Source organism: Calidris pugnax, unplaced genomic scaffold (assembly GCF_001431845.1).
Source record: "Calidris pugnax isolate Ruff unplaced genomic scaffold, ASM143184v1 scaffold114, whole genome shotgun sequence".
Taxonomy (NCBI): domain Eukaryota; kingdom Metazoa; phylum Chordata; class Aves; order Charadriiformes; family Scolopacidae; genus Calidris; species Calidris pugnax.
The window spans coordinates 55,153-78,233 of NW_015090891.1; the positions used below are offsets into that span (position 1 = coordinate 55,153).

The following is a 23,081-nucleotide window of genomic DNA, read 5'->3' on the forward strand; positions in this document are numbered from 1 at the left end:
TCCAGCCTATTTGGATTCCAAACTATTTGGGTTTCCTTCCTGGATAAAAAAAAATAAAAAAAAAGACAGTTGATTCCCCCAACCCCCTTCACTTTTTTGGTAAAAATTATTATATTACAGCTAAATTTGACATATATGACCTAGTGGTTCTGTCATTGAAGTACACGTACACATACAGAAATCTATGCCCTTTCTTGCTTGAGAGCTTTATACTCTAGAGTGACAGTAGCTAATATATTTTTTTTTAATTTTTATTTTTTCCCCCTCTACTTTAGATCCCTGCAGCTCCCTCAGCCCACCGTGCTTCACTGAGGAGGACCGGTTCAGCCTAGAAGCTCTCCGCATGATCCATAAGCAAATGGATGATGACAAAGATGGTGGGATTGAAGTAGATGAAAGTGATGAGGTAGGATTAAAAAGCCTTGACTTGTGCATACATAATGTCTTTTTTTTTTTTCCTGCCTGTTTTGTATAGCTGCTCTTTATGTTCCAGCTCTTGAGTAGTCATTGCTGTTTTTCGTAATTTGACCAAATATGGAAGGAAAGTCTAATTTCTAGAATTGTCTGAATATTACTGTCCGTTGCTTTAGCCTAAAGGAAGATTTTATATGACTATGTACAAAAGCTGTTATTTTTGTGATTAGGGTAAAAGGTAGACAAATGGTGTTGTTTTAGCAATGAGGTGACCTGATCTGCCACCTGGTGTTTTTGTTTCTTTTTCTCTAAGGTTTTCTTGCTCAAAGATATCTCTGGGCTTTGCCGTTTACATTAGATCCGTTCCAGGCACCTCATGGTGCAAAACAATCCCTGTTACAGGCAGCAGTCACGAAAGCTTACATAGGTGCTTCTGTTTACATACTGCAGGCAAGTAATTAGGCAAGTACTTCCTAGAATCATCTAGGTTGGAAGGGACCTTCCTAAAGGAAGATTTTATATGACTATGTACAAAAGCTGTTATTTTTGTGATTAGGGTAAAAGGTAGACAAATGGTGTTGGTTTAGCAATGAGGTGACCTGATCTGCCACCTGGTGTTTTTGTTTCTTTTTCTCTAAGGTTTTCTTGCTCAAAGATATCTCTGGGCTTTGCCGTTTACATTAGATCCGTTCCAGGCACCTCATGGTGCAAAACAATCCCTGTTACAGGCTGCAGTCACGAAAGCTTACATAGGTGCTTCTGTTTACATACTGCAGGCAAGTAATTAGCAGTAGTACTTCCTAGAATCATCTAGGTTGGAAGGGACCTTTCAGATCATCAAGTCCAACCGTCAACCTAACACTACCAAAACCACCACTAGACCATGTCCCTCAGCACCACGTCTACCAGTCTTTTAAAGACCTCCAGGAATGGTGACTCCCACCGCTTCCCTGGGCAGGCTGTTCTGATGTTTTAGCCATCCCTGAAGTTTTCTTTTTGTGATTGTGTTTGATGACTTTGGTAGGTGGGCTCCTGGTGGTCCCGGCAAAGGATTTGCCCTCACATGACTCAACTTTACCACCAGGATTCTCAAAATTGAGGTGGGCTCCTGGTGGTCCCAGCAAAGGATTTGCCCTCGCATTTACTCAACTTTACCACCAGGATTCTCAAAATTGCTGGGTAGGGAAGGAAATACCCATGTAGTTTTGTTGTTCTTGCTGCTGCTCTCTGGCAGCTGTCAGGTACAGGCTTGAGAGAGCAAGGGGAGTGATGATGTCCCCTCATAGAATCGTAGAATGGTTTGGGTTGGAGAGTGATGACGTCCCCTCATAGAATCATAGAATGGTTTGGGTTGGAAGGGACCTCAAAGATCATCTAGTTCCAACCCCCCTGCCATGGGCAGGGACACCTCCCACTAGAGCAGGTTGCTCCAAGCCCCATCCAGCCTGGCCTCATCTCCTGTCCCTTCAAAATGAGGGTAGTGCCGTGCGGTTCTGAAGCCCATTCTAGCTGGAGGTGAGCAGGAGAAGAATCTAGCCCTGATTACTCATTTTTGGTCAAGTCTTGGTGAAAATTGTTATCCCTGAATGAGTTGGGAGAAGAATCTAGCCCTGATTTCTCTCTTTTTGGTAACATCTTGGTGAAAATTGTTATCCCTGAATGAGTTAAATTATGAAATATCATTGTCAAATTTAATGTGATGCTTCTTATTTTTCTGTGTGACCGTGTACAAGCACCCTCAATAGTGACGCTTGATTGATAAAAATTTTCTGAAGGAACACTGTACAATGGAGAGACTAATCCAGAATAAAATAATGTACTTTTTGCCTTCAGAGGAAAAAATACGAGTGACGCTTGGTTGATAATTTTCTGAAGGAACACTGTACAATGGAGAGACTAATCCAGAATAAAATAATGTACTTTTTGCCTTCAGAGGAAAAAATAATCTGCTCTGTACCGTAAGGAATGTCGTGGCTGGAAATAGTCCAGCTCTGATATAGCAGAATGTTTGGTTATTGTTGTTCATGTTTGGGACAGGGACAATCCAGTCTGCAAACTGGAACATTAGTAATAGAGCGTGAGCTTCCTGAAGAGCTTCTCAGCATGGTGTGATTCTCCTGACTTGTGCTGCATTTGTTAAACATGAAATTTAAGAAAGTGAAAAGAAAATACGGAAATATTTATACATGGGAAACTTTTTATTGATATTCAAAAGATCTGTCCTGGTTTCTAGTGGTTTTATACCTGACCTTAAGTTTCTTTCTGTTCCAGAGGAACGTCAAGATAAATCATAGAATCATAGAATGGTTTGGGTTGGAAGGGACCTTAAAGATCATCCAGTTCCAATCCCCTGCCATGGGCAGGGACACCTCCCACCAGACCAGGTTGTTCAAAGCCCTATCCAGCCTGGCCTTGAACCCCTCCAGGGAAGCAACAGAAGCTACTCTTAAAACCTGTTAAAATGACTGGAATTAGAACAGTTCATGGTGGGTGCTCTTACAGCTGGGGTAACGAGTGATGAATTAAACTGTATATTCCGACTACTGACTCTGCATAAAATAAGATGACTGAAATGTAGCCCTTTTTTCTGCAAGCTCATTTTTAATTATTGAAGAAGTATTTAATAAAAAACCCCTCTAAATTAGCTTTTTCATACATACAGTTTCCATGCAAAGCAGTGATGAATATGTATTCGCATAGAGTGCTTTCTTCTAAGACATTAAAAGCAAACCTGAAATTAATGAGAAATGCAATTTAATTGCAAGTTCAACCAGTAAGCTGTACGTTCTTGGTGTGGCACTCTTACTGGATTACCATAATCTCAAAAGATCTGACATTTTAACAACATAGTTATGTAGTTGCCTGATTACAGTAGGTCTGAATGTATATTAAATATGTCCTAATATACACTGTTTCAAAAGATTTTTTTTTTCTGTCACTGTGGTTAACGCTGCTTGTTTTGATTAGGAACGAGGACTGATAATTTAAAAAAAAATAAAGTTTTTTAGAAGTAAAGCCCACATGAAAAACAGGGATTTCACTTAACAGCAGGGCAGTGGATTTCCTGTTTGGTGCCGCGTGGTTTTTGCTCGCAGGATTCCCTGTTGAGCAGTATATTGAGGACTTTGATTAGATACTCATCGGCTTTTTATTTGGCAGGAAAAATGTGACAAAGCACAAAAACCTTCTGCTGTTTCACCAGCACTAAAACAATGTTACGAATTACAAGTATATATTTACACCAAGGAAGGAAGTTCTTGTAAATAAGTTATTTTGAGAGGGGAAGGTAACAAGAGCTGAAGATGTTGAACTATTTATTTGAACTATTTTAATTTGCTAATCCAGCTGAGAACTCCCAACAGCAATTCCAGGCACTTCATCTGCACAATGTTATTTTTCCTAATGTTCCTTATGCCCTGTTTTATGTTGTAGTTTGTTTTGCCTTTGAAAAATGAAGTCTCACATAAAATCATTCTGCGGAGAGAGACTTTCTCTCAGATATAAGGAAATTTGAAATTTTATAAGAAACTTAAATTCTTCAAAAATTGTCTGATACTTGGAAGCTTTTTGGATCTGCCTTGGTGTGCAGCGGAAAGAAGCTTGTATTTGACCTTGGTGAAATTGATGTGGGGAAACTTGATCTAAATTTTTAGCACGGGATTTGTTAGTCATTGAAAGACATGGGGGATTTGTTGAGGTCTTCTGAGGAAGAGAGAGGGGCTCTAGTTTGAGGAGGGACTGGTTAGACAGGTTATTTTTTTTCTTATTCTTTGGTTTGTTTCCTAGGTTAGACTAAATGGTATAATTTAGGAGATTTATAAAGATTAAAAAATGTGAATTTTAAAATTTATTAGAATATGCTTTTCTAGTTATTATATAATACTTGGAAATAAGAGCTTTTGTCATAGCTGCTTGTGTGTTTGAATGGTTTTTTTAGCTCAGGAGTCACATAAATTTCTAATACTTGCCCTGATTTTTAATATAGAATTATGTACTTCAAGTAACATAACTTAAAGCAAAAATGGTTTGGATACTAACTTTTTGTCGAACTTCAGAGGATACTTTACTGTGCAGTTATTGATTCCTGTAAAATAGGCTACCCCAGTGTGAAAGCAGAGGATATGGTGTGGATACAACAGAGAAGAGAAATAAGGATGTGGAAAAACTCTATACTTACTCTTAGGCAAGTCTAATATGAATTTCTCTATCAAATCTAGCTCCTGCTATTGTTGATTTCTTATTAACATACAGAAGATTGTGATTGTTTAAACTGGTTTCAAGAGGTAGACTGTGAAAGGGTAAGTGAAAGGGAGAGTGTATTGCTAATTGAGCTTTTAGTCATGTGCTGTGGGAGGTTTTTCTGCCTCAGGAAGCATCTGTTGCACCATGTGGACATGATTTGTTTTAATGATGAAGACACACAAGCAGAAAGACAGACTTATCATATGCTCCCTATTTACATAGGTTTTTCCTAATGTGAATTTTAAAATTTATTAGAATATGCTTTTCTAGTTATTATATAATACTTGGAAATAAGAGCTTTTGTTGTGAATTTTTATATTTATTAGAATATGCTTTTCTAGTGATTATATAATACTTGGAAATAAGAGCTTTTGTCATAGCTGCTTGTGTGTTTGAATGGTTTTTTTAGCTCAGGAGTCACATAAATTTCTAATACTTGCCCTGATTTTTAATATAGAATTATGTACTTCAAGTAACATAACTTAAAGCAAAAATGGTTTGGATACTAACTTTTTGTCGAACTTCAGAGGATACTTTACTGTGCAGTTATTGATTCCTGTAAAATAGGCTACCCCAGTGTGAAAGCAGAGGATGCAACAGAGAAGAGAAACAAGGAAGGATGTGGAAAAAGTCTATACTTTTAGGCAAGTCTAATATGAATTTCTCTGTCAAATCTAGCTCCTTATATTGTTGATTTATTGTTAACATACAGAAGATTGTGATTGTTTAAACTGGTTTCAAGAGGTAGACTGTGAAAGGGTAAGTGAAAGGGAGAGTGTATTGCTAATTGAGCTTTTAGTCATGTGCTGTGGGAGGTTTTTCTGCCTCAGGAAGCATCTGTTGCACCATGTGGACATGATTTGTTTTAATGATGAAGACACACAAGCAGAAAGACAGACTTATCATATGCTCCCTATTTACATAGGTTTTTCCTGTTTCCGGAGAACCTCTCTGTGTAGATCCTACATCCAGTCACTTCCTCAAGGAATCTCTCTGTAGAAATAGAATAAGTTGATGTTTTTCCAATGTTGGTATCTTACTGTGTCTCATGTCACACAAAGCTAATGGCACAAATTCCCAGCTTTGCGTGGGATCTTTGGATAGATCACTTTGTATCTTGATATTTTGCTGGAGGGTTTTTTTTTTTATGAGTGCACTTGCATAATTCCTTAACAAAAACCCCCAACTTAACAAACCTCACACAAGAACATACCAAAAAAAACCCAGCATGGTCAAAGAAGTTGGAACCCCAGGGGTGATACGCAGTAGTACCTGGCTTAAAATAGTGTCTGGAGACAAGAATAAAAAAGAATCTAGCTTAATTGGCCTAAAACAGGGAGGAGGATCAGGAATAGCAATAGTAATAGAGCGCTTTGGCTATAACAATTTTGACAGGGGCAGAGTATTTGACAGCCCAAGATCTTCCTTTGAAGTGACTATTTCGGAAGGGCTGGGCTCTGTGAAGCTGTTGTTTGAGGGCTAAAAGGTCACATTTGCATCCAAGATGCAAATAATGCAAGATGCAAACCCCCCATCCAAGAGGGGTGGAACAAACATAATGTTTTGGGAGGTTATACTGTGGTTTTTTGAGAGGAGATGAAGAGGTGGAGTCTAAAAAAATAAAAATAGCCAAAGGAAAACTCCAGAAGGAAATAAAAATGGAGAAGATGCAGAGCTCCAGTGTAAACAACTCTGTTAATAAATAATTTATAGAACTGGGGCGAGTTCAGTATGTGTCATTTGTGAGTAAAGGTTTTATGATAAAGGAGAACCAGTTCATGTACGTATTACTTATTTTTATGATGTAATTAATTTGCTAGTCATATTCTCGGTTGATTATGCTTCCTTTCTTCTAGCAATTAAAATGGTATATGCATCTATACATCACAATTTATTTTACAAGCGTGCTAAATTAAAATATTATGCGTCATATTACTCCTTTAGGAGAATCTGGCTAAAATTTACCATGTAACTTTTCATCATGAAATTATTTTCTGAATTACTGCTGAAATAGAGCTGCCTGTTCGATTTGTGTAAAAATGAGTTGGTGAAATGTGTGGATGCCTTTGTTCTTTAATTCCTTAAGAGATATAAAAAGAAAATGAAACATGATTTACTAGGACCAGAGACCTGTTTGTTTCCATAATTTGTTTGGGGCAGCAGTGAGTAGTAAACACTTTGGGCAAAATTGGAAGAAATTCTGTGTTGGGAAATCCTGAAGAACTAGCTGCCAGGGCAGCGTGGTGCTCCCTTATTGAGTGAGTGTGTTTTGGATATTAGGAGTATCAAGTGTGAGGTGAAAAAACACTTTCAGAATTTAAGATTAAACTCAGGATGACTCTTAAGTGAAAAGCCCTTCTGTATTGATGAACAAAAGCAAATTGTTAGGTCTTGGAGGGAAAAGATTTTGGGGGAGGGAGGGAAGTACAGCAATGTATGGAACAGATGTTAAACAATAATTGATGACACACTTCAAAACTTGATATCCCTTTGTTTAGTGCATCTTGGGACCTCGTTAAACTTCAGAAGCCCACCCCAGGTGTTGTAACTCCAGCTGGGAGAGGTTCTGCTGCAGGCCAAGCTCTTGCTTCGTTTTGTTGCCTGCAAATATACACTCAGCAAGATGTTAAACGCCCTTTAAAGTTCCCTTAGTATTCTGGTGTCTTCCTTATAGTTTGTATAATAAAGGTCCTTAAACTGCTGTTCATGTTTGTGTAAACTATTTTAAACTTTGTGTCAGCTGCACAGGCAAAAATTCTGTGTGGTAGGGAAGAGAGGGGCAGAAAAGAACCTGATGTACTTCAGTAAAGGTGAGTGTAGGGTGCTACACCTGGGGAGGAATAATCCCCTGCACCAGTAGAGGTTGGGGGCTGACCTGCTGGAGAGACCTCTGAGGAAAAAGACCCGGCAGTCCTGGTGGACAACAGGATGACCATGAGCCAGCAATGTGCCCTTGTGGCCAAGAAGGCCAATGGCATCCTGGGGTGCATCAGGAAGAGTGTGACCAGCAGGTCAAGGGAGGTCATCCTACCCCTCTGCTCTGCCCTGGTGAGGCCCCATCTGGAGCACTGGGTCCAGTTCTGGCTCTCCAGTTCCAGAAGGACAGGGAACTGCTGGAGAGGGGACAGCAGAGGCTACAAAGATGATGAGGGACCTGGAGCATCTCTCTGCTGAGGAAAGGCTGAGGGACTTGGGTCTTCTGAGTCTGGAGAAGAGAAGGCTGAGGGGGGATCTGATCAACACCTATAAATCCTTCAAGGGTGGGTGTCAGGAGGATGGGGCCAATGTTTTTTCCAGTGGTGCCCAGTGACAGGACTAGAGGGAACGGGCACAAACTGGAACACAGGAAGTTCCATCTCAACATGAGGAGGAACTTCTTCACTTTGAGGCAGAGCCCTGGAAGAGGCTGCCCAGAGAGGTGGTGGAATCTCCATCTCTGGAGACATTCAAACCTGCCTGGACACGCTCCTGTGCAACCTGCTCTGGCAGGGGGTTGGACTAGATGATCTCCAGAGGTCCCTTCCAACCCCATATCATTCTATGATTCCATGAAATAGCTTCTGTGTTGGCTCAGAAACTGTTGCTCGTGACACTGGGATGGCTCCTGAATGTGTTTTACTCTGTGAAATCGCTGCTGTGGTGGCTCAGAAACTGTTGTTCATGACACTGGGATGGCTCCTGAATGTGTTTTACACTTCACTGTGCAAGAACGTTGATCTTTCCAACCCATATTTTGAGCTTCCTGACCAGCGTACAAATCTCTTCCCCCAAATTATTGGGTTACTTTGATTCCCTTAGTATGTCATAGATCTGTCCTAGAGAATTTGCATTTTATCTTCCGACTAATAATATATTTGTCCTTAGGCAGAGTCTCTTTTTACCCCCCTGAAGTTTTTTAAGGGACTCGGAGCGTGTCTGCACCGCCTGTTTTTCTCAGAGCAGGGTAGGTGGGAGCCAGGTCTTGTCAGAAAACATCATTAGGGCTGTGTTAATTGAGGGCTGTGTTAATTTAGGGAGCGGGGCAGGGGAGGCAGCGGGTGTTACCGTGGGGTACGGTTGCATAGAAACCTCTTCCAACGTGATTTGGATCAGACCTGCCTCATGCCTTGCCTGCCTGCAGCTACTTAAGCTAATATGTAGCTGTCTGCACCTCTTTATGGAGCCCTGCAGGCATTCAGTCCTGCTGCAGTGAAATGCCCCCTCAGAAACTCTGAACTTTGAAGAGCTTGCAAAGTTTTTGCTTTGCTGTAGAATAGCTGCAATTTTGTTTTGAGCTGCAATAATCTTTTTTTTCCCTTTCAATACAACTTATAGATTACTACTTGCAACGCTTTCACGGCTACACCCCACATTTTTCTAGCAATGCTTCTGTTATGCTTAAATACATTTTCTTCTTTAATTGTGTAACATATTTAGAAGCCATTTCTACAGGTGTGAATCCCAATGTTGCCTTTTAAAAGCACGCTTCCCATCATAACTTAGTCTGTAAGTGGGACACTGCAACAAAGAGATGGTAGAGAACGTCCCAGAAGGCTGTGACCAGCTGTATCTAAAGGTAGAATTCAAGGAAAACTGAAGCTCTAACTTCTGGCAGGTGTTTTTTTTTTTTTTTTTTTTTTTAAGGATTTAAACTGAAGGAAATAACAGTGTTTAAGGAAGAGATGCTCAAGGAAGACAGCAGTACTTGGGCAGGAGATGTTCCTAATTGCTCTTAAAGTAAACTTGTCAGTTAGAGGGGCTATTTTAAGTTGGTGAAACTGAAAATCATAAACTTGAGTCTTCACCCAGAACAAAACATAAACAGAGCGTATGAGTACTTCCTTCTGCAGTTACTGAGTGTCCTTAATTTTACTTTTCCACTGGCGTTTGTAAAAGTATGCAATTGTTCATTCGCTCCTCAAGGAGCAAGCATCACTTGCAACTTCCAGCTTCCATATTTTAATGTATTTTAACATATTTTTGTATCGTTGCACGTGCCTTTAGTTTCTAAGTGCTCTCTCCACGTCCAACCGGTGTTGCGTTTTGGTGCCTCTTTCTTCCTCTTTCGGAAGGGTCAGGGGGTTTTTTGGTGCTTCTTGCTTCAGTTCAGTTTTTGTTATGAGTTGACTGGATGCTCCGGTACTAAAAGCTTTCTTTAGAGAAGGAAGGTTGTGGCAAACCTGACTTTGTGACTTTTCCAGGGCTCCCCAAGTCCTATCCCTTCCAGAGAGGAGAAGGTTTCCCCTCCAGCTATGACACTGCTGACCCTTGGGCTTTGGGATGGGAATCTTTGTAGAGGCACAGCAGTTTTGTTGCTTTTGGGATCAAACCTCCAGGTTTGAGTCTAGGTGTGGTGGTTTTTTTTTTTTACTCTCTGCTTGTTTTTGAAGTAACTAAGGATGAAGGATTTTTTTTGTTTCACTCAGTTTTTACGTAACTTATCCGCTGCTTTCTCGGTCTCAACTTTGTAGTCTTAAAAAACTTTCTCTCTCTTGAGTAATTATGTTGGCTAAGATAATCCTTAGATATTTTTTTGTGAGGGCTTATTCTTTTAACCTCCCTATTTAGAGTTATTTTTCTAACCTTTTCTTTGTATACTTAATGGCCAAGGCAACAGAAGAGAGATCAGCTGCCCTGACAAGGAACAGAAATCTCTTTTTACCAGAGTTGTTTGGGTTTTTTATGACTTTCTTCAATTTAGGGCACACTTCCCTTTCTTAAAGGAGAACTTCCTTATGAGGCCTGTTTTGAAACAAAGGTATTGTAAACAAAAAAAATATGTTTTGATGTCATATATCCCTTCATTAGTAAACGTGCTCATTCTTTGAGATGTGATCATAGAATCATAGAATCATTGATGTTGGAAGACACCCTTGGGATCATTGAGTCCAACCATCTACCCTACTCTACAAAGTCCTCCCCTACACCATATCCCTCAGTACCCCATCTAAACGTCCCTTAAACACATCCAGGGATGGTGACTCCACCCCCTCCCTGGGCAGCCTATTCCAATGCCCGACCACTCCTTCTGTGAAAAATTCCTTCCTAATGTTCAGTCTAAACCTACCCTGTTGGAGCTTGAGCCCGTTCCCTCTCGTTCTATTGTTAATTACCTGTGAGAAGAGACCAGCACCGACCTCTCTACAGTGTCCTTTCAAGTAGTTGTAGAGAGTGATGAGGCCTCCTGAGTGATGGCCCCTTTCTAGCTATAACTTTTACTATTGTGACCATCCGGTGTCGGAGAACCTCGCTGAGGAACTCACCCTGGTAAGATTGAACCTTGGGTGGATTGCAAAGAAGGAGCTCTTTTCTTGAAGAAATTCTCATAAATGCATAATCTCTCCTTTTGAGAAGTAACTGTGTACTGATTACTAAATTACTAAAATCAAACTGCTTCCAAGTTCGTTGGCAGTTCCTTTTGGAAAAGGGACTTGGTCAAAAGCCCTGACCAGTCTCTCGGCATAAACCAGATCAGTGTCCTCTTCTCCCAGGAAATGTTGTGCTTCCCACTTGGATTTGTTCCCTGTATTTGTGATGAAAGTTGAAATGGGTCTTTTCATATTTTTCCCCCAACTGGTTAGTGTGTCCCTTGTGTCCCAGCCCTGCTGGGGAACAGGAATTCCGAGCTGAACTCTTGCTCCCTCTGCGGGCTCAGGAGCAGAACGACATCAAATGCTGCAGCTTTGCCATAAGCTGCTGTTTGTGCTGCTTCTCTGGGTGCCAGGGTAACCTGTGGCCACCCCAGTTCTAAAATCAGAATGTTTTCTGATAGTACCTTAGAGTGCTTTAGGGTGAGATGTAACACCTTGAAGATTTTTCTGTTTATCAGATGGCATCTTCCTTCTCATCTTCGTTCCTAACCGTTAACAGCAATTCAGATTTTTCATGACAGCACCTGTAACTGTTCAAACCTTCTCATCCGGAGAATAAGTCTTATGAGGAGAGGCTGAGGGAGCTGGGGTTATTCAGCCTGGAGAAGAGGAGGCTGAGGGGAGACCTTATTGCTCTCTACAACTCCCTGAAAGGAGGGTGTAGAGAGATGGGGGTCGGTCTCTTTTCTCAAGTCACAGGTGACAGGACAAGAGGAAATGGCCTCAAGTTGCACCAGGGGAGGTTCAGGCTGGATATTAGGAAAAATTTTTTCACTGAAAGGGTTCTCAGCCATTGGAATGGGCTGCCCAGGGAGGTGGTTGAGGCACCATCCCTGGAGGTGTTCAAAAGACGGGTTGATGTAGTGCTGGGAGGTATGGTTTAGTGATGATGCTCCTTGTTTGTTGTGTGGGTGTCTATTTTTGTCAGTTAGGTTGATGGTTGGACAAGATGATCTTTAAGGTCCCTTCCAACCTAGAAGATTCTGTGATCCTAAAGTATTCTACAACCTTTCCTGACAACCACCATTAAAGATAGAAGGAAGTTTATTTCTCTCGAGCACAAAGGTATGAGGTTTAGCTGAGGAGATGCAAAAACGTGCTGAAACATTTCCATACAGCCTATATTCCGTTCTGTTCCTCTTCAGAACCTTCATGGGCCTACAATGTTTGGTTTTGAAAACAAATATCCACACCTGACACTTGGAATCTCTCAGGGCAGTGCGTGGCCAGTCACTGGAAAGCTGAAAAGGGAGTGTTGACCTGTACCTTTACCCCCATATAGTATATTTTTCACACCCAAAAGACCCGTTGGGGTTGGTAGTTGTGTAGGTACTTGCGGTCTGAAGTGGTGGGGTGGGCAAACAACAGCTCTCTCCTGCTGTTCCACCTGTGAGACTACTTCAATCTGGAAAGGCTTGGAGAGGTTAGTGGCTATGCTTGTTCTTTGTGTTTTCTTACTATTTAATTTCTTTTCAGTTTACCCTTTGATAAACACAGGGTAAGAAGGAATAAGACAATCCACCTTTGATCGCGTGTTGCATGTGAGCAGTGGAAATTGCCAGCTTTGTGGCCGTTTGTGCCAATTTGGCAAGTGCTTGGTACACTTGGAGTATGGAGCAGGCAGGAGAGGTTATGCAGCAGATATTTTTATGCTTGCATATACTTGCAGCAATCAGTCCTTTTCTCTGCTTATTCTACCTTTTCACAGTTGCTGGGGCATGGTTTTTTAGAAGTTCTGTCATTGCCTCTGCCCCAACAGGCTGCTATTTTCAATTGTTCTTAACATTTTTCATCTATTTATCAAGTGTATATATATCTATATTTATGTCTATCTCGTATGCAGGGGGATGCATAGTCAAAAATGCTTGTGCCATTTGGATGGGCCAAATGGAACTATTTTAGGAATCAAAAGGCTTTAGAAAACTAATGTCTGACAACCAAAACAGTTGTGAAGTGGTAGCTAAGCGAGAGGGGGATTGCATCCAACCTATATTTGGAACCAAAAGATGTGTGTGGTTTTATGATTGGTTTAGGGAAGGTAACTAGTATTTTATCCCAAGTCTGGCAGTTAGAGGAGGTACTCGAATGCCTTCCCCATATTTTTAGGCTCCCTTACTACATAGTAACAATGAAGTTTTTAATAAGGGGAAAGTGCTAAGTATTAGCTTTTTCTTGCATATTTCTGCTATCATACACTGTCTCTATTAAGAGTTAATATTATGGTTTAACATTGACTACTTTCCAGTCTCTCCTGCAGTTTCCTGAATGGCATAATCTCTAGATTTGCTATAAATAAGGTGTATGCAAGAAGCTCTGCAAATAAATTATTACCAGGACTAAGTTCAGAAGGTGGGATCTTCTGCAGTGCATCGCTAGCTCGGCCTTCTTCCTTATCTCTGCTTGAAGTGGTGATTACATGTGAGCAGAAACATAAAAAGCTGGTTTTTGGGTTAGCTGTCGTGACTATCTATAGCTGGTTTTGCTTAAGCAGCTTATTCTTGAGGAACTGCAGCAAGGGAGCAATCTGCTGTGGGAGATTACTTAGCTCTGGTGTTGGTTTTCTGCTGCTCATATTAAGGTCTCCACCCACAGAGACTGCTCATGCTGTGCTTTTAGGGACTGATACCTATGGAAGGTTTCCACTACTAAAGGGAGATGGTTTGCTAACCAGTATCCCAGCTTTTCTAGCCCTGTGGGAAATAAAAATAACATGGGGTTTGCAGTTCCATGCTTTTTTTTTTTTTTTTTCCCTTGAATGTATTTGGAGAACCTGTTGGTAGTGACTTGTGAAATAGTGATACGACACTGCTATATATGATATGATTGCAGAATATTCCTTTTTTATCATTTACTAAAAGGCAAAGTGTGGCATTTTGACATAGGCTTCCTATATTTGACATAGACCTTGGATATTAGGAAAAATTTTGACACTGAAAGGGCTCCCGTTGGAATGGGCTCTGCCCAGGGAAGTGGTTGAGGCACCATCCCTGGAGGTGTTCAAAAGATGGGTTGACACAGCGTTTAGTGACATGGATCAGTGATGGTTTTTGTCAGTGTTATGTTGGACTAGATCATCTTAAAGGTCCCTTTCAACTAAGACAATTCTATGATTCTATTAATTAGTGAGAGTGAAACAGCTTTGTGTATTACTTCTGTGCTTGCAGTGTAACAACTGAGGGATGATAAGAAAGAAGAAAATTGGCCCTAAGATGCCTTCTGTTGTTTCAGTTGATGGAGTAGAAGTCAAATTTTTCTTATCAGAAGACTTTAGTAACACTTAAATCAACACCTTTCTCTCATCCCAGTTGCATTTAACTGGTATAGCAGGATTCAGGCATTACTCATCCACAAAGGAGTGGCACAGTTTCAAATCTTACCTGGTCTGTCTTCAAGTAGGTGAAGTTGGTTCAACGTCTTCAGAATAGAGAAGGACACAGTATGACCTGTGTGGTGTGTTCTTGTAATCACTGTAAATCTAAGGCACACTAATAATGTCCTTAAACCAATATAATAGCAGCTGCATCTTCAGTCTTTCTAGGATTTAATCAGATCCTCTCAGAGTGTTTAACTTGCTTTCTGAGTCTTCGATGTAGTCAACTTCCATGAATGGTGCTGCTGGCACAGGGAGGAGATAGTAAAGATTCTCCTCTGCCTGGCTTCCCTCTTCTTTCTATTTAGAAATGGTTCTTTTGGCATTAAAGATGATGTTTTTCCCTTTTTTCCCACTAATAATGTTCTTAAACCAATATAATAGCAGCTGATTCTTCAGTCTTTCTAGGATTTAATGGGATCCTCTCAGAGTGTTTAACTTGCTTTCTGAGTCTTCGATGTAGTCAACTTCCATGAATGGTGCTGCTGGCACAGGGAGGAGATAGTAAAGATTCTCCTACCTGGCTTCCTTGTTCTTTCTTTTTAGAAATGGTTCTTTTGGCATTAAAGATGATGTTTTTCCCTTTTTTCCAGTTTCTCCGGGAAGATATGCAATACAAGGATGCCTCTAATAAGCATAGTCACCTGCACAGAGAAGACAAACATATCACCATAGAGGATCTGTGGAAGCGCTGGAAAACGTCTGAAGGTAGGTAAAGAAAAATAACGTTGGTTATTGAAATGGACATTATTCAACAATTTTTCCACAGATATTTAAAGTAGTAAATGGTGGGCCTCTTAAAGCAGCTTTATGAGTCTGTTTTGGTACCGTTACTTATAGATAGTCATATGTAAAGCTGACTAAAAACTCATTCAGTCCAGCTAGTGTTAATTACCTCTTGAGGTGCTGGGTGTATTGTATGCAAACTAATCCAATTTACATACACGTCAGCATGAGGTTGTAATTTATGAAGGTGACTGTTGCAAGCGCTGAATTCCAGATAAGCATGTTTTTAATTTAGTAAGCCTCAAGGGCTGCTGTCAAGCTGTTTTTATACATTTATTATACACCGTATGAAGTGGAAAGTCCAATGTTGTCTTTGGGCTACAAAGAGGTAGAATTCATAGTCCAAAGCCTTTTGGAAGATCATCTTAAACTTGGGATACAGGAAAATGGACTGACAATCCAGCATCACCATCCCTCCCCTGCTTTGTTTTGAATGAAATAAGCAAGATGAGCCAAATATTCTAAATATCAAGACATGTAATGAGCAGTATAGTGTTCATTGCCAAATATGTTCCAGGATGTACTGATTAAAAATGAAATCTCAGGAGGTTCCAGAATATTAGAATTGTTAGGAGAAAAATACTTAACTTTTTTTTCCCAGTCCATTCAGAAGGTGGTGTGCTAATGGTCAGCATACAGAGATCTAAAAGTTGGTATTATTCAAACTGCTATAAGTAGGAATAAAAGAGGAATGAAACTAGGAACATGCCATTGGTTTATTCTGCTAATACAGGAAGTCAGTCTGAGGTAGTACATTGGTTAAGTCTTTGCTGTGTAGTTTAAATATGTATTAACCAGTGATTTTTAGCCTCATCTCTTCAAATATTCTGTAAATACTTAGAGATCTAAAAGTTGGTGTTATTCAAACTGCTAGAAGTAGGAATAAAAGAGGAATGAAACTGTGAACATGCCATTGGTTCATTCTGCTCATATAGGAAGTCAGTCTGAGGTAATACATTGGTTAAGTATTTGCTGTGTAGTAATTAAATATCTATGTATTAACCAGTGATTTTTGGCCTCATCTCTTCAAATATTCTGTAAATACTGACTGACTAAAGATCTTGTTCAATGAAAACTGCAGCTAAATTATCAGAGGAAATTATCTCCCTGCAGTTGTTCAGCTAACTTATGAGTATCTCCTCAAAAAATTGAGGCTATAGTGCTACCAAAAGTGTCTAATTTGACTGTTGTGTCTTTGTTCCAGTTTTGTTGAAGGGGGTGAGCCGTGTGGGTACGACTCCAACGTTTATAGTGCCAGTTTAATGTCATTTGACAGGGTTAAACGAGGAGGTGGAAGGGAGTGTAAATGACCATGTCAGACATTTGAAACTTGAAGACATCCGAGGTGTCCGTGTGAGAACACAAGCCCCAGGCAGTGCCCTTGGTGGTGCCCCTCAGTGCTGATGGAGAAATGTTTTCTGGATCTGTCCCTGCCTAGTTGATGCTGAGGGGAATTGCCCGTTCCTTCCCACAAAGCTTGCTTTATGGGGATGTTTGTCTTAAAAGTATTTGTCAAACAGCTTAAAGTCGCTTTCTGTTGAAGATATGGGTGATGTGGGACAGATAAGATTTGAGGGGAGAAAGTGAAAACATTGTTTATGGTGTAGTTAAGTGCCTCGTTGCTGTTTGGTGCCTCCTGTTAGCATTAGGGAAAACAAAGGTTAGTTTTAAGTAATTGCTTGAGAAGGTTTCTCACACAGCAAAGGGAACCCAGAGGATTGGCTCAGTTCAAAGCTTTAAAAAATTTCCTAATAAAATTTTAAAAAAGAGCTTCAGAATATTGCTTTTTAATATTTCTGGTGGTGGACAGACTTTTGGTGTCCCCACCTGGTGAGGAATCCTTAAGGCATGACCTGTGCTGGTGCAAACTGAAGGAATTTCAAGGCTGCTGTAGGTTTTAGCTGTGTGGAAGGAATCCTGTAGTAACTTAAATCAGCATCTGGGTTGGTGCACAGTTTCAGTGAGTCCTTTAGTACAAAACAAGACTGTCACTTAATTTAGTTGATATTACTTACACTTTCTGTGCCCATTTAAGTGTTCTAGTCTCATAATCTAATTCTGCAGAGATTTAGAGGCAGGACTAGAAACTAGCACAGCTGTTTAAAGCACAGAAAACGCTATTTTTTGAAAGCCCTTTGACTTCCATTATTGTGTGTATCTGCTTTTTAAATATAAATGCTAATATATGCTGGTTGTATGGTGTTTGCTTTGACTATCTCCTTTTCTTTCGAACTAAGCAGTATTTCTACATCTGCAGAGCCTTTCAGCTATTCGAAAGTATCAAGCTCAGTATTTATTGCTGGGTTAAAATCAAAGGTGCATCTTGAGTATATTTTTTTTTTCTAAGGGCATTTAAGAGGCAGGAGGTATGAGTGCAGCAAAGGTGACACGTGAACATTTATTTTGATGCCTGAATACCAGTCTTTGCACAATTATCTTTGCAAGTTCAATGTCTTGAGGGTGTCTGCCTTCTCTTCCCCCCCTCCCTTCAATGGGTGAAGATCATGAATTTGCTGTCTGAAGAGAGACGTGTAGGTATTTAGTCTCAATAATAAGGGAGTCTGTAAAATCAGCACACTCTCTTGTGTGTGTGTGTGCTTTTAATTTCTTTAACTCTTTTTCCTTCTCTGTGGAAAGCAGGAGACCTAAGGTCTGGTACCTTATTTATTAGGGGGGAAAAAAGATTTTAAAAATTAGCTTGATTTTTATCTGTGTGATCACCTGTTGTGTTCTGAGGTCGTGTTGCACAAGTGTTCTTGCACAAGGGACTAAGCTGCATTCCACAAAGGTGTTACGGTCGCCTTGCACTTTCTTAATTGCTTGCTGTCTCAGGTTTTAAATAGCCAGAGACTGGAAATACGAGCGAGCAGGGCTTGGGGAGGCTGAGTCCAGTCAGGACCAGGAGAGAGGACACTTGTGCTTGATGCACAACAATCTTGTGTTTTTCTGCATTGCCCAGTCAGTCTGTTCCCAGCTCTAGGTATGGCTGTCACTCACTCCTAGAGTGAAGCTCTCTTACCCAATGCTGTTTGATTTCTGAAAGGAGTAGAAGGCCCTACTTCTTTAAAATTACTACTGAATTATAAAAAAAAGTACCAATTTACTTGAATGTTCACAGAGTGACTATAAAATACTTTGAACGGTAGAAGTGAGACTTCTCTATATTCTTTTTTCTTTTCCTTTCTTTTTCTTCCCCTGAATATATAAACTCAGTGACTTGTGTGGCTTCCAAAATTGCATGTTTTATGCTGTCAGATATAAAGTCTGTAGTGTGTAGTAGCTATTTTAGGTGATTTTTTTTCTTTCCCTATGTCATATCCAAACAACGCTTTTGCATTGGATGAGTTAATGAACATATTTCTGGAATACAGTTAAGGTGATACTTTTCTGGATGACCTTATGACCCTTTTGAGATGTTTAGAACAACTTGTAAATCTGATGGCTTATTCATGAAACAGTTAAGAAGCGTGAAGATGACCTCTGCTGTGAGGACAGGCTGAGAGAGCTGGGGTTGTTCAGCCTGGAGAAGAGAAGGCTCCAGGGAGACCTTAGAGCCCCTTCCAGTATCTGAAGGGGCTCCAGGAGAGATGGGGAGGGACTGTTTGTCAGAGAGCAGAGCCATAGGACGAGGGGCAATGGTTTTAAACTGAAAGAGGGGAGATTTAGATGAGATCTCAGGAAGAAATTCTTTCCTGTGAGGGTGTTGTCACATGCAAATAGTTTGGGATAGAGAAATGTTAAAAATATATAAGTAAATAAAAATTTGTTCACGCAAAGACATGTCTGTCCAGGAGGTGGTCACTTTATTTCTGCAAATTGTTTGGGATAGAGAAATGTTAAAAATATATAAGTAAATAAAAATTTGTTCACGCAAAGACATGTCTGTCCAGGAGGTGGTCACTTTATTTCTTTCATGTGCAGACAAACTTTTACAGTCTTCATAACTGGAGAGAATAATTTCTGTTCTACGCTGTCAGTGTGAAGCTGTAAGCTCTAACAGCTGGCCCATAAAGGCCAGAAATGTATCTTTTTAAATTGTTTTTTGGTAAAATCTATGGGTAGTATTCCCTTACTTTCTTAGAGCATCTGTAGCTATGAAAGGTTATGTAGATTATTGCTGTTGAATAGGAAAATTGTTAATTTTTCTCTACATATTTAAATAATTTTTCTTAGTGGGAATATTATTGCATGTAATATAGCTGGTTTGGGCATATTTGAGATATAATTGTTTTCCTGTTAAATTTTCTCTGTATTTCAGTATTTTCTTTGTCTCATCTTTTCTGCTTCCAGTTTGTGGTTAGTAGGCATGGACCTCTGTGCAGAATCTTATGAAAACAAGTTCTTAAGCCATCATCCTGGGGAAGATCTGGGTACATGGCCTTAAATGGCTACAGCACCTGCTGCCACGCATTTACATCTTCAGGGGTAGCAAGGACAAAGGGATTGAGGCTGAGATCAGTTTTAAGTAGATAAAAGTCACAAGACGCTGTCCTGATTTAAACTAAGCAGAACACTAAATTATTCTGTGGAATTTTTAATCAAGATGTGTTTCTATTGGTTCCGTGCTTGCTTGTTTATAGCTTGCCTAAGCTTCCTCTGAGAAGCATATAATGAAAAAGGCAAAATGCCAGGAACACCTTGGTGAACGTTAATGTGAACTTTTCTGCAATTATATTTGGCTAAATGCTCTTGCTCTCCATAACCTGCTTTCCTGCTGCTTGTCTTCTCCGTCTTGCTACTGGTTTTTATGAAAATTAAAGGTAATTAAACTGACTTTTTTCTTCCAGTTCATAACTGGACTCAAGAGGACACGCTTCAGTGGCTGTCAGAATTCGTTGAACTACCCCAATATGAAAAGAATTTTAGAGACAGCAATGTCAATGGAACGACGCTTCCCAGGTGAAGGTTTCTTCTGGATTGGTTTCAGATAATTCCCTGTGGGTGGCTGCTTGGGTCTGTAGGTGGGAACAGATACATGAACCTAAAGCCTAACAAGATATGGTCAAATAAATGCAAAGAGAGAGAAGTGTTCTTGCAGTTTTGAAGAGTTAGCTCCTTTTATTTTTTTTTTGGCCAAAATATTTCAAAATATAGATGCTTCTTGCCATTCCTTTTGTCTTAGTGGTTTTACTGTTTTGTTTTTGCTGTTGAAGCTTTTATCCAGGATGACACAATTCTCTATGGCAGTGAACTTTCTTTTGAACAACTTCCAATTTATTTTATAGGTGTACATCAAAAACTACCTGCAGGACCCCTTTCCTTGAGCGTAGCTACTAAATTTGAGTATTGCATGTATTTCAGAGAGTTGTTGTAGAAGTCTGCAAATATACCATTGCTTCTAACTATGCCAAAGGGATTTATTTTATAATTGTTCCAGAAATAAAAAAGTAGGGAAATTATTTGATGGTCTTCCTTTGCCACATGCTGATGTGCTTTTTTTTAATAACACTACTGTCATTGTATTATATCTCTCACTCCAATTCCATAACTATAATCTATATAACTGTGGGAAATGCTCTAATGTATTTCTTTCCATAACCTGATTTTGAATATAGCTTGTAGAATAATAATGCTTTGTTTTATCATTAACAGGATAGCAGTAAATGAACACGCTTTCATGATCTCTCACTTGAAAATAATTGACCGGAGCCATAGACAGAAGCTTCAGCTTAAAGCCTTGGATGTTGTTTTATTTGGGCCTCTCACACGTTAGTAACTTCCTGGAGTTTTGGGTTTTTTTTCTTCCTTATCTCTTATTTGTAAGAATTCAATACTTTCAGTGACACCTGATACTGTAGATTGGAGAAGTTTATCTGTTTGGTGGGTGCACTGATGGATTGCTTGGCGTGCCTTGTGGAACTGGGCAATGAATTGCAAAATGTGACCAAGATGCTGGAATTAGAACAAAGGTCCACTTCAGTGTGTAAGATTACAGTAAGAAACTGAAGTGTAACCCCACTTGATGGATGGATGTTGGCTTTTGCGTCATAAAAAGCCTCCTCAAATAATTTTTGACTGATACAGACTATGTACTGTAAAAGTTGAGTAAGCTTTTCTCCATCAAATATGTGTTTTAATATAGACTAAGGACATAGAAGCTGAAGTGTAACCCCACTTGATGGATGGATGTACAGTAAGAAACTGAAGTGTAACCCCACTTGATGGATGGATGTTGGCTTTTGCGTCATAAAAAGCCTCCTCAAATAATTTTTGACTGATACAGACTATGTACTGTAAAAGTTGAGTAAGCTTTTCTCCATCAAATATGTGTTTTAATATAGACTAAGTAGATTTTATTAGAGCAGAGTTGCTTATGTTGTGTGGAAAATGCTCTGGAATCCATTTGAAAGGTTGGAGGGTAGTTGTTGGGAGATGGTTTGAGATAAATAAGCTTGAAATCCTGTTCAGCGTCAGGTTCTGTCACATCTTAGTCTTGGAAAAGGAAAAGAGGAAGGCCATGGTGTGGTGTTGTCTGTATCAATGAACTAATTAATGATGGTGTTTTTCTCTGCACAGGTCCCCCTCACAACTGGATGAAGGATTTCATATTGACAGTTTCTATAGTTATTGGCTTTGGAGGCTGCTGGTTTGCGTATACCCAGAACAGAACCTCAAGAGAACATATCACAAAAATGATGAAGGACTTGGAAAGTCTCCAAACAGCAGAACAAAGTCTTCTTGACTTGCAGGAAAGGTATAAAAACTAAAAAAAAAAGTTAATTTTTAGTGGTCCTTTTGTTTTGAGGTTAAATACCAATACAGATTATTTACAGTCATAAATTATTTGCATTAAGCAAGATGCCTTTGGATTTTGTTCATTTTTGTTTTGCATGGAAATTGTGATTTTGATGACAATGGTGGGTTTTTGGGGTAGAGATTGCTCCTGGATATTTTAGCTGGCAATATGAACCTGGGGACAAAGGTAGAGGATAGAGGTTCAGTCTTTTTAACCTACAGATTTAGAAGTATGTACCGTTATTTTCATAAAACTACAGTTCACTTTGGGATCCTCACATACATGGAAGTGAGAACATTTGCCCTGTTTTTGAGCTCATAAAAACTGAACCAGACCTGGACTAATTACTTAACTACAGTTCGCTGTGGGATCCTCACATACATGGAAGGGAGAATATTTGCCCTGTTTTGAGCTCTTAAAAACTGAACCAGACCTGGACTAATTACTTTCTATGCCTTATTTAGCAGTGGGAGAGTTGATAGTCTTCTCTGGTGCACCTCTAGCTCAATTGTCTCTAAAGACTTGTATTTCGATCTTCTTCAATGAAGGTTCACCTAAAAGTTTGTGTATTTTGTCTGAGGTGGACATCACATTGCGCGATGTAATTGCTGCTGATTCATGAAGCTTGCAGTCTTTGTTACCACAGAATGGTTGAGGTTGGATTGGAAGGGACTTCTGGAGGTCATCCGGTCCAGCCCCACCTGCTCAAGCAGGATCACCTGGAACAGGTTGCCCAGGACCGTGCTCAGGAGGCTTCTGAATATGTCGGAGAATGGAGATTCTACCACCTCCCTGGGCAACCTGGGCCAGTGCTCGGTCACCTTCACTTGAAAAAGGGTTTCCTGATGTTCAGACAGAACCTCTTGTGGTTTGGTTTGTGCCCGTTGCCTCTTGCCCTGTTACTGGACACACTTTTTCCCCCCTGAGGACTGCAGCTTTTAACGAACGTGCTGTATATTTTCTCATATTTCTTGTTCAATTGTGAAGGCTTGAGAAGGCCCAAGAAGAGAACAGAAACGTTGCTGTGGAAAAGCAAAACCTGGAGCGCAAAATGATGGATGAGATCAACGACGCCAAACGGGAAGCTCATCGCCTGAGGGAGCTGAGGGAGGGAGCAGAATGTGAGCTCAGCAGGCTCAAATACGCAGAGGAAGAGCTAGTACAGGTATCTCCAAACTCTTCA

The 23,081-nt window shown here is 40.1% G+C and overlaps 1 protein-coding gene across 2 annotated transcripts in view; it reads left to right on the top strand.

Moving 5' to 3' along the window:
* Positions 1–275: 275 nt before the first annotated feature.
* Positions 276–23,081, top strand: part of STIM2 (stromal interaction molecule 2) — a 31,174-nt gene continuing 8,368 nt past the window's right edge. For both annotated transcript variants that reach the window (XM_014947680.1, XM_014947678.1), the window contains exons 1-6: positions 276–406; positions 14,970–15,084; positions 19,950–20,061; positions 20,755–20,870; positions 21,679–21,856; positions 22,886–23,063. In XM_014947680.1, coding sequence (XP_014803166.1) covers positions 344–406; positions 14,970–15,084; positions 19,950–20,061; positions 20,755–20,870; positions 21,679–21,856; positions 22,886–23,063 — 762 coding nt within the window. In that variant the 5' untranslated portion in view covers positions 276–343. The remainder of the gene's footprint in view (positions 407–14,969; positions 15,085–19,949; positions 20,062–20,754; positions 20,871–21,678; positions 21,857–22,885; positions 23,064–23,081) is intronic.